The 12071-nt window shown below is 43.6% G+C and overlaps 1 protein-coding gene across 14 annotated transcripts in view; it reads left to right on the top strand.

Moving 5' to 3' along the window:
• The window catches only part of tjp1a (tight junction protein 1a), a 108733-nt gene that overhangs the window by 8341 nt on the left and 88321 nt on the right, over positions 1-12071 (top strand). For 5 of the 14 annotated variants that reach the window (XR_007030551.1, XM_035627668.2, XM_035627676.2 and 2 more), the window contains exon 1: positions 8942-9572. The exons of 1 other annotated variant lie outside the window; for it this stretch is intronic. Coding sequence is in view for 12 of the 13 variants with exons in the window: in XM_035627668.2 (XP_035483561.2) it covers positions 9481-9572 (92 nt within the window). In the remaining variant the exon portion in view is untranslated. Of the gene's footprint in view, positions 1-8941; positions 9573-12071 lie in introns of those variants that run through there. 8 more of the 14 variants (XM_035627673.2, XM_035627667.2, XM_035627669.2 and 5 more) reach the window with 5 other exon arrangements.

The raw sequence follows: 12071 nt of genomic DNA, 5'->3' as shown, positions 1-12071 counted from the left end.
CAGTTAGCAGCCAATTGGCTTAGCCTAGTATAGTATAAAGACAGGAAACAGGAGGAAACTGCAGTTGTTTTGTCACTGTGAAGTTGCCCACTCAACAGATTTGTATATAACAGCAATTTATTGTTTCTAATAAGATTAAACAAATGAGATAAAACATGTGTGATACTGAGAGGAGCTGGAAGGCAGTTTTGTGACCCCTGGACACAGCGAGGCTATAGCAACTTCCTTCTGGTCCACATGGGTTTTATGGATTTGGAAATACTTTCAAATCTGTTTTCTCCGACACCTTGTGGGAGATTTTGCAGTACTTCTCATATCTGTTGTGACAGCTACTATACAGCATGTTTGAATTCATAGAATGAAGTCAAACACATCCAAGATAGGCCAAGTCGACTCGACAAGGGAGAGTTGCCGTCTAGAGAAAAGTGACATTACGTTGGCAACTCTGCTATTCTTGTATGTTGTTTTGGATATCTTATATACTTTCTTACCCCCCCCCCCCCCCCCCCCCCCCCCCCCCCTTATTAAACTGTCATTTGCTTTTGGTTTGGGTTCATGCAAAAACCATGTCAAATGAAAGTCAGGTAATTGCTATTTTCCAACTCGTAAATTGTGTTCATGTCTACATCAAAGTCAAAACTATAAGTGGAACACTCATATTTTCTAAAAGCGTATATACATCTGACAGATTGCTTAATATAATGCAAGTGCTTGATAATTAGATGCCTGATTGCCTGATGATCTATCACAGGTCTGACATATAGAGACAAACAACCATTTGTGATCACAATTTTTTCAAGTTGCTTTTCTTTGGACTGTGGGAGGAAGCCGCAGTATCCTAAGGAAACCAACGCAGGCCCAAACGCCAAGGATATTACACACAAATATAGGTAGTGTTATGTAAACCCTCTCATGACCCACTTGTGTATCACACAGCTGGTGAGTTGTCCAGAACAATTGTAAGTCGGAAACATGGGAATCTCTCCTCTCCCATTTAGACTGATAAACATCCAAAGGAAGGCCCTCGGGCGGCATCCTAATCATAGGAAGGAGCATTGGCTGTACTGCGAGCTCCCTCTGGATGTCCAGACACCCTACAGACTCATTTCCCTCTCCAGAGCTCATGGTTGGTGTCAGAGCATAGATCGTCTGGAAATTTAAAGCTTTGCCTCTCGGTTCATCGCCCTCTTCATCACAATTGGTCAAGTGAAACATATACATAACTGCTGACACTGCACTGAACAGTCAATTTCCCATTCCATCCTGCCCTCACGTGTGAAAAAGACAAGATACGTAGGCTCTTTCACTTGGGGCAACGACTCACCCCCAACCCGGATGGAGCAACCCACCTTTTTCCAGCAGAAAACCATGAGTTCTGTTTTACTAAATCTGCGGTTTGATGCCGTACTGGCTTTTAGAAAGCTGTAGCATCTTATAAAGAAAAGTATGGCGTTCGATTAACGAAATCCCTCTTAGTCTAGACAGACATGTTACAGTTTAAAAGAGAAACTTGGAGTGAGGGTTGTTGGTGAGCTTGCTATAAAAAAGGCTTATCTCTGATTTCACACATATTTTCTTCCTTCTGTTATCTCCATGAAGCCTTCACTCAAACAAAATGAGCCAACAGTCCATGAGAGTTCATTTCTTATGGCCAAGGTTTTACTTTAAGAAATAAACACATGCACTCGACTATGAATGATGCATTACTCTGAAGGACACCAATTCTTTGCACAAAGGAAAGGACCTAATTGTGCGGGGTGAATTAAAAGGAGTGTTATAGATGTATGGAGATATAGATATCTGTGGAAATGATTGTGTACCAGAGTATGAGTCCAGTATGAGTTAATTGATAAATTAATCATAATTGAACAAATGCCTCCCTCCCACAAATTAATCTAGTCTGTGGACATTAGACATAAAGATAAATTTTGCTCGAATCTTACAAATGTGCATATGTTTTCTCAAATCCCTATTGACACCGGCACATGGGAAAGTCTTTTTCATTTCGCACCCCGGCTGGAGATTGTGCGTGCTCTCCTGTGTTGCAGTTGTTGGTTCAGGTTACCTGTGCCTCTGGCAGGAAGTAAGCCTGCTGTGACCTTGACCTTGGCCCTGCAGATCGTTTCAGTGCTGCAGAATCTCTCCCCCTCTCTCTTGCACACATACTTATATAGTTGCCTACTCACTCACACCCCCAAACGGCAAATTTTAGCACATGGGTTGGCGTCCCATCCCTGCCAAAGGTTTCTGCATGTATTTGATGTGCACTGCTGTTAATGTAAGAGGAGACCCCAAAGTGGGGGCATAGATGTCACAGTCCAGCAGAAATTAAGGTCATAATAAAATAATTACACTTGTAAAGTTAAAAGCCAAAGAAAGCTCTTGTGATTAGTTAAATAGTGTTGGTAGATTGATTTAAACAACAATATACTGACACTGTGATGCCAGAAGTACTTTTTTTCTGACGCTGAAATACAAAGAATGCCCTTATTAGGTTGCTACTCCTTTCCAATTTCAAAATATTAGATTTTGAACCGTTGACAATTTAACTAAGATGTTGATACTAACTTGAATGTTTTTCTTTTTTTTCCTGGTCTTAATTTTCTTTATTTCAAATCTTAGTAATTCATTAATTAACACTGTATGAGTCCTTTTTCAATCATGCAAAGTTTCGAAGCAAGGATGCTTGAATAAAGTCTCTATTGGTGTGCAAATCAGGGCACTGATGATTTTCATATTTATTTCTCATATTTAACGTCAGCCTCAGCATTTCCAACCGAGTTTATTTGGTGAGCAGTAATCTTAATATCTTCATAGAGCAGCAGATATGCCTCTCTTACATGGATGTAGGCACACAGATGGTGATACTCTATTTTCACTCTTCGCTGAGATCACTGTGATAATATGTAAAGGGACAGCCTCCACAGCCCACACATGTAGATCTGTACTATAAACAAACACACAGGTAGCTAGAAGCATGATTTGTCGAGAAAATAATAAAATGCTCTCATATCTCATGTAGATTGATTTATAACGGTACTAAAGACAATACAAAGTAAACAACATAGACATAGTCAATAGCTGGTTGTACTGAGCAGCTCCCAGGTGTGTACAGTATTTGTGGGAATGTAACACTGGGCATCATAAAAGAAAAAAAACAAGTATATCTACGCTATGTCCACAAAAATTCATGGATTGTAACATATATGTTCATTCAGCAGATGTTTAATACCTCAGGAGGGTTATTTGAAGTTTGATCTGAGGTGGTTTGACTCAAGACCGGGAGCTTATCCCATAACCCATGTATTTCTAATTCTATATTCCTTGTCTTTTTTCATGCTGCCTAGATCTTCTGTACCCTCCCAAGAGCTACACATTGACTTTTAAATATGAAGCTCTGATGACACTATACAGACAAAAGTATATCTCCCTCATAATTTCCTATATGCTGCAGCTGGTAGATGTTTGTTTCATTCCTTCTGGCGGTGCCGGAAAGATAGACTGCTCCTTCTCCTGGTAATCCACTTGCCCTATTCTACCCAAGGCCTTTCTTCAGGTCTGTGTCCTTCCCAGTCAACCAGGTACTGCAACCCACACCCTCAGCGTTGAACCCCCAGCAGCATCCTCACCGAGTATGCTGGATCTCCATCCACTATCTGGCGGGAAGGAGGGCATGTGGATGAAGGGACTGGACTGGTTTGACCTTGGAGAAATGGAAGGTGGGGTGCAGTGTCATACTGCCTGGAAGGCGGAGTCTCACAGACACTGTGTTGTTTTTGAAATAGGAGAAGGGCCTTGGTGCCAAATTGCGGCACTCTATTCGGAGAGGGAGATCCTTGGTGGATAACCTCACCCTCCAATCCCACCTGGGACTGTGGTGCTGGGGAGGGATGTTCAGATTATATGAATTAACCTGTAAATATTTCAGAAATACGCCTATTCGTTGTCTTATTCAGGGTTCGAGAACATTGATGTTCCTCCTATGTGTCTGTTAAATATGAAGCTACAATCAGGAATCAATCCCCTCAACTAAACATAAGGACTGGAAAGAGGGGGAAAGAGCCAGTGTGGCTTTGTGAAAAAGATGAACAAATCTGCCTACCAGCACCTCTACAAGCTCACTAATTAACATGGCATTAAAATACACGTCCAACCTTTCGATAGTAGACTAAAAGGTTGCCACTTTGGATTATCACAGTTACAAATATCAGCAACAGATCAGCCCATCTGGCACTTAAGTACCTTTTATTGTACTGTGGTAAACTGTGTATATTGATGCCATGTGTTACCTGTGAACGATTTTTTTTAATTTTTTACATTTAACGGGAGGGAGAGCTGCTCCCTCCCACGCCTCTTTGTGTGACCGTTCATCACTAACGTCAGCACATCTCCGTCTACACTGGGATACTTAGGAGAGAAAAAATATCTCCACCTGGCAGACTGTTAATAAAGGTGACAGTGGGAGGGCAGGAGGGGTGAAGCCGCCCGGAGTCAAGCTCTGCTGACTGGAGGCACAGGAGCACAAAGCATCACTTCACCGTCAACTAATACAGTCTATAAACACATACCGCTAAACACATACCGCTATATAGACTCACACACACAGGTAACACAGAAATTCCGTTTTCTCTGCAACTGTCAGGCAGAATATGTGTGTACTGCACATGTACATCCCTCTTCCCGTGGAACCCGTCCTTGTTTTCCTTGTTTCCCCACACCACTGGAGCCGCAACATAAATCACTGTCCGAGCAGCAACAGCAGTCATATAGTATCCAGGGCTGGTGGTGTCCATTCCCCCTCCGTTTATCTTCTGCTCAACCTCCAACACCTCATCTCCCCCATGGCCTTTCCCCTAATACTGTGATGCTGATTTTTTTTGTTTTGTTGTTGTTTTACGTCAGCTGTGTCCACCTGTTACCTAACATTCGATGGCGGGACTTTGAAAGCTAATATGGCTGCCCCAGAAGACTGTTTTTTATCCGCGTGTCTCCCTCCCTTCGACCTGATATGGAGCCCGGGCAGGCCCCTCTGACGTATAGACTGAGAGAAACACTGTGTTGCGTGCACATGCGTTTTCATTGAGTCGAGTCCTGTGCATTTCACATGCAACTTTGCTGGAAACAACAGCAGGCAAATTAATTTCCACAACTGTTTCATTTGCATATTGCATTAGCCTTGGTTGGATTCATGTGCAGCATCCATGTGTGCCTTCCCATCACATCACTGCTCTCTGGCAAGTCTCGCACACGTCACAGGCGGGGGGGTTTATTATGGAGATACTGATCTTAATTATTGCTTTTTCCATGGTACGTCACTGTCATACAACATATATACAACATATAAACCAGGGACAGGTGCTGCAAATTAGCTTTAGCTCGACAGCCAACATGCATCCTGTTGCTTTTCCTTATGTAACTGTTTTTATCTGTAGTGTCGCTGTTACATAAACCAAGAAACTAGACATGACATATCATTACTGCTTTAATTACTTCTTATTCCTGTTCAACATTTTACCACTGCAGCATTATGCCATTAATAGATCTTGCATTATAAATCAGTTTGGGAATGGAACGAGTGCTATATTAGATCTGGCTCAACATTTACAATCCAAAGTTAGATAAATTCTGCTCATATTATTTAATTCAGTGTCACATTTGAGTAACACTATGTAATATAACTAACCTTAATCAAAATGAAAGGTTAGCTTAATGTACAGAAACTATTCATGCCTGGCTGTTATGTTGTGTAGACCATTTCTGTATTTCATTTAATTAGGATTTTAAATTGACCCCATTTTTTAAATTTTCATGTGAAAGCATATGTTGTGTCAGGGCCACCTTAGCTCCCAGCCCAGAGCCTGTGTCTCCTTGGAGATGTAAGTCTGGCAGTGAGATATTAACGCTCTGCAGCGGAGTGTTGAGTTACAGGACGCGGCATAAAACCTGGACACTGCACTAGCAGAAAGCTGTGGCCTGCAGACGGTGTTCAGGACAGGGTGTGGTGACAGACAACAGGTGGATACTGATACAAACATCAGCCACTTGGTGACTTCATTTCTATGCTGACACACACAGAGAGTAATCTGCGTGCATTCTACTGTATGCTCATCCAATGCTGTCCATGTGTTGCTCTTGCTGTGCGCTTGTGTGTCTGTTTTTGTGCCTCATACATGAGAGAGAGGCAGAGAGAGAGTGAGACAGGAGAACAGTCCAAGGCTACAGATTTAATCTGGCTGCTGTGGTCATGTGATTAATCGTGGCCAGGGGCCAGGGGATAGTGTAATTTATGGTGAGGGGGGATCAACACATTTTGATCGTTGCTGCTCCTGAGGGAAATCTCACTCTTCTACCAATCCAGTATTCTTTAGACTCCTATGCTGCATTTTATTAAGCAAAGGTGTAAAGATGCATTGTGAAGACATTTGGTTATGGCCAACAAGCACATGTCTGAATGAAGAATAACTGAGCCACCTTGTTCTTATGTTTGAGGCAAATCAAACACAGCAGAATTAATGAGATGCTGTATACTGAGCACTTTAAAAGTGTGACGTCAAAAACAAAGATTATTTAAATATTTTGGCTAGTTGAGTCCATTTTCAGGCCAGGAAAAACCCAATGTTGGTTATTCTGGAGTTGGTCTTTGTATGACCTCTTATTCTCTCCAGAATCACCAGTCAGGCTTGTTATTCTGACAATCTTCTTCTCTTGACAGTCTGCTGCTGACTATGCGTCACTCACAGTCTCTACTGTCCTTCTGGCTGAAAACCATATCACTGCTGTGGTGACCTCACCCTCCTTGGTCTCCTTCAGGCTACTGGTGTGTGTGTGTGTGTGTGTGTGTGTGTGTGTGTGTGTGTTTGTTTGTTTACTTAATCCTCTTTCCAACCATCCAAAGAACTGTAAATACACATCAGATGAGTTGGAGGCAAAGCGAGGTGGGCTGTGTTGAGATTTTTATGTTTATTTCTTTATTTTTGGTGAATCCTCTGTTGTTATCATTGCTGCCAATATCAAGCAGTGCTGATAACAGCAGTTTCCCACTGACCTTCCCCACCAGCTGCTCACCAGATTGCACCATCCAACAGGAGTTTCTACCTGCGTGTGCACTGGCTGTCTGACTTCTCTCAATAGAAATTTCACCGTGGTGTTATTCATTCCTGTATAGAGTTTATATCTAGATTTACTTTTTTCCGGCGCATGGGCCATCTCAAGAGGACAATGGTTTATACGCTGCTGTTCTCCCTTCCTTCATTCTGTTTATTAGTCTGAACAAATATGTAAATACAGCGACAGTGATGTGCTGCTGTCTCACCTCATGGTGCAGTTTCATTGTGCAAAATGTGCAACGCACTCTCGGCTTCACTTCTTACTTCTTGGAAGGTTAATGGTCCTGCCCACTGGGTTTATACAGAAGGAGTCTGAGATGTTATTGGCTACATCACAATCACTCTACAGCTCTAAAGAAAACATGCCAGCACACAGTCACTTTAACTTTGATCCTTGGCACGTGGACTCCTCACCTCTGATTTCCCCCTCGTCCTTGAGGATGAACTAACGACTCGTGTTTAACCGGCATTTAAAGTTGATACCAAATCAATCAGTGTATTGATTAGCATCTGCAGAGTCTCTGAGAACTATCGGCCCCTAAAGGGTGAGTGAAGGTAAACTGAACCGCACACCACTAGGTGGGTTAGTCGGTAAAAAAAGGAAAGAATAAAACATTGTTTCATTAAGAACTGTAATCCAAAATGATAGAGGTAAGTTTACTAATATCACATAATATTTCTGCTACTTGTGTAGTTTTTATTCTGTGCTCTTGACTGCAAGACAAGTTTCCCATCTGGGATAAATAAATAAAGTAGTACCGAGTAGAACAATAAGCTTAAAAATCAGCTGTATTTATACTGTGCGTAGTTTATTAAGCATAATTAAATAATACACAAGATAAATGGATTTGATTGTTTTTACTGTTACTTTTGTCCTGATTAGCTCAACTTAGCTCAGACGCCAACAATGAGCTCACGAGGACGTCCTTGTTTGGTCAAACCTGACAGTGTGCCCACTTACTAGATGTTCACTTGAGATATACCTTTACACATCCTGAAGGAAACGTTTGTGCTCGATATACATTGTGAGTGAAAGGCACAGCCACATGCTGATACAGACTTTTAATTGTGATCAGAGCGGGACATTCTTATGTTTTTAAAAGAAAAAAAAACTTGACAGTGCTCTCTGGTGGACGAACTGTGAAACATTTGGACAATGGACAATTTATTGATCTAGTTCTAATTCATAGTGTGTACATAATCTACCGATCAACAAAATAAAATAAACCCGGCGTGCATTTAGGTACAGTCAGTGTTAGATATCATGAGCAGTAGGAAAAGGTTCAGTTGTCGCTGGAAGACTTAAATTACGAGCAGAGAACAACGGTATACATCTAACGAAACATGAACATGAAGCGCCGGTCACACTAACAGGTGGAATATAAATATTTATTTCAAACATCCAGCAGCATGTGGCTTTACGTGTCTAAACCGTATAACTGGTATTTGACCTCATTCTTTAATTTGACTGTTTTTCTCTTTGAGTTTCATTCTTGCCTTTCTCCTCCTCCACCATCTTCCTCCTCCATCATCTTCCTCCTCCTCCACCCCCCTCCTCTCTGGACGCCAGTTTTATCTCAGTAACTGTCCTATTACAATAAACCCCCTTAACCCTGATGTTTCATTTCTACCTCATGGACCAGTCCTAGAGAAAACGACACCTCTGCACAGCGAGTTCGGCCAGCATAGGTTACCCCGGCCCCCCTACCCCCAACCCATTACATCGCTCCCTCTCTCCTCCTCCTCCCTTCCTCCCCCACCTCTCTGTCACTCCCCTACTCTCTCTCTCTCTCTCTCTCTCCCCCTCTCTTTGAACACACGCGCTCTCTCCTTCCTACATCGCAGACGTTCGGGTGCCACCGCCGCTGCACCTCCCATCTCTGACTCCTGTTTGTCTCTCTGCTTTGACTCTGACTAACCGGAGTAAAAGACGAGAAAGACAAGAAAGAAAGAATCCTATTATTCTAGAGAGGAGTACGAGTCCTCAGCCAGGGGTGTGTGGGGGTGGGCGGACCACAACAATGGCCAGGTCCTGACTGAAATTGAATGGATTAGCCAATCTATTCTGAGCTCTAATGAGATTAGGGAGTCAGCGCAGACATGGGTCGCGGCGGCGCAGCACCTTTCGTTGAGATCTGCGGGGAGCCTCTTCCCCGTCGGCACTTCTCCGGGCGCGGAAATGGCGTTTCTGACGGCGAGGATGCCGCGGATGCCAGGCGACCGTGACGGACCTTTGAATGCGCGCTCACCTGTGCCCCCTTTGTGGCGCGCCAATCCCTACAAGTAGCAGGAGCCAGACAAAAGTGTAGTGGAAGGGGAAACCTTCATTCGGCAGCAGCGGCGGCGGCGGCGGTCCGTGGCAGAGGAGGACATCATGAAGTACCAGAAATACATCACGGTGATGCAGATGGCCATGGGAGTGACAGCCTCCAACAAAGACTGCCTCCCCGTCAAGAGGCAGCTGTGGTGAGTGTGTGGAGGAGGAGGAGGCGCGCGTGCGGACTGGAGCGTGTGTTTTGGTGCGTGCGTGGAGCAAACAAAAAAAAAAAAAGAGGTGGTGTGTCCTCTCATGTGGAGGGAATAGCTTAAAAAAGAAAGAAGAAGAAGAAAAACATCGCCTCTTAGCCTGGCTGTCACGAGAAGCGCGCTCCTCGCCTTCGCGCGCGCGTCTCTCGTGTGAAGTTAGGGCAGAGCAGCTGTTGGCGGAAGTCGGCTGCCTCCGTCTCGCCGCGCCGTGTTCGCACCGGTGGCGGAACACGCACGAAAACACAAGCACGCACGCACGCACTCACGCACGCGCCGTGCGCACGGCAGGCATCCAGCTCTCTGTGCACGGCGCGTGCGTCACGCGCTGTTGGCCTGGTGGCCTGTGTTTGTTGTGGTCCACGCGCGGCGGCGGCGGCGCAGAGCAGGTGGACTCGCGGCGTCGGTGTGAAGCAAAGCCGCGATGCTCACGCGCGCTTTGAAATCGGCCGTGAACGCGCCTGCGCGCGCTCGCCCGCTCGAAACCTTTTCGCTTTCCGCCCGTTTGAAGCTTTTTAGTGTGATTTGGTTCTTTTTATTTTTCGCACCACGTCTCTGTTGTCGGGTCTGTTTCTGTGATGAAGTAAAAAAAAAAAAAAAGACGAAAAAACATCTGCTGATTTTCTCCACTCATCACTTATTCAGTAGCAGCCTCGTGCAGCCGTTTGAATTTGGATCACGGTGTGTGAGAGTTGTGCTCGACTATTGGCTGTGTCTATATCTGTGTGTTTACATATCCATCCGAGTCCATTGATATTTATCCATCTGTACATTTTTTTTTTTGCACCCATGCAGCCTCATCCACTAAACTTTAAACACTGTACTTTTGAAACATCAAAGTTTCATCAAATCGGTTTCTCTTTTTTCACTGGTTGAATGAAGCCTCTATTACATTTCAAGGCTGCAAGTAAATGACCTTTTTAATTTTAGATGAAACAGTTGATTATTTTTTTAATAATTGATGTGATAGCAAACTGAATATTTAGTTTTGGCTTGGTCAGACAAAACCAGACACCTGAAGAGGTCACCTTGGTCTTTGCAATCATTTTCACTGTTTAGCGAAATTTTATAGTTTGATGAGAAATATCTGTCTGGTAAAATGACGTTGAAAATAACTGTCCGTTGTGGCTCCTACAATCATGTAAAACAGAAAAACAGAAAATCCTTTCATATGAGAAGAAAACAGAAGATGTGCTGCATATATTGTATTGAGAATCTATAAAAAAAAATGGGTTTGTATCTCAAAATTGTGTTATTTTGATTGTTTAATTTATGTTGTCCAACTTGCAAATCAGAGGTTAAGTTAATTGGAGACTTTTAATTGGCCGTAGGTGTGAATGTGAGAGTGAATGGTTGTTAGTCTCTGTGTGTTGCACTTCGATAGGCTGGCGACCTGTCCAGGGTGAACCCCGCCTCTCGCCCAATGTCAGCTGGGATTGGCTCCACTGCCTCATGCCCTGTGTTATGATTACATTCTTGTTCATTTGGGGATAAACTGCAAGTTTATTCCTTTTGCTAATTGATATTAGGAGCCTCATTAATAAAGAAAAGGAAAATGAAAAGAAAACTGGCACAGCAGAGAAGAGTTTGGTCTAATTATAGGCTCTCATTACAATGGGCACACTCAGTTCTTCTTCTTCTGTAATCCACATGGATAACATTAAGCATGAGGCATAACTTCCAGATTGGCATTACTTTTTACAATGAGAAGAGCAACACTGGTTTATTGTCATGAATGTCCAAACTGAGGAGTTCATGCTAAATATAGGATACATGGCCTTGACTTTGCATGCACAGTCGCCCGTAGTAACACACCTGACTGAATCACGCTGAGGAAAAGGATATAGGCTCTCTCCTGTTAGCTCGTGTGACTGCTGTCAAATGTGTGCAAGGGACACCGGGGTGTTGACACTTCTCCCTTAAGAGAGGCGCGGCGGTTTGTCTGGGGCCATCACATCATGGTGGGGGAAGGGGGCGCCGCCATTAAAACAGGATTACTCTATCGTCTCCGACAGCCACTTTAGCGAAGCGAGGCTGAGCCAGGGTGTGCCTGCAGTGTGTGTTTCACGGAATCATCCCGTGCGCTCACTTGTGTGCTGTGACTGTGTGTAATCAGTTTGAAGCTGAGTCTCGAAATCGGGAGGTTTGCGTGCGCACAAGTGACTCCGTTACTCTGAATACCCGGACTGAGGTACTCATCAGTGTTGGTAGCTCTTCACACGACTTGAAATGACTTGGGTTCCATCCATCCATCCATTCTGATGCTAGTATTATTTGCTATGTGATAATATATCAACCCTACTTATGTTTACTTATACTTCAAGTTCATATTCAGATATGTGACAATGATTGAGCTAATAGAGGACAGATAGCAATGTTATCATAGACTGTGTCTCAAGATGTACGTATTCATCGGTTGTGAAAAGTGAAGCCAATGCAGAA

Source organism: Scophthalmus maximus, chromosome 4 (genome assembly GCF_022379125.1).
Source record: "Scophthalmus maximus strain ysfricsl-2021 chromosome 4, ASM2237912v1, whole genome shotgun sequence".
Lineage (NCBI taxonomy): Eukaryota > Metazoa > Chordata > Actinopteri > Pleuronectiformes > Scophthalmidae > Scophthalmus > Scophthalmus maximus.
The sequence above is the reverse complement of the archived record's forward strand: the minus strand, read 5'-3'. Positions and strand labels throughout refer to the sequence as shown.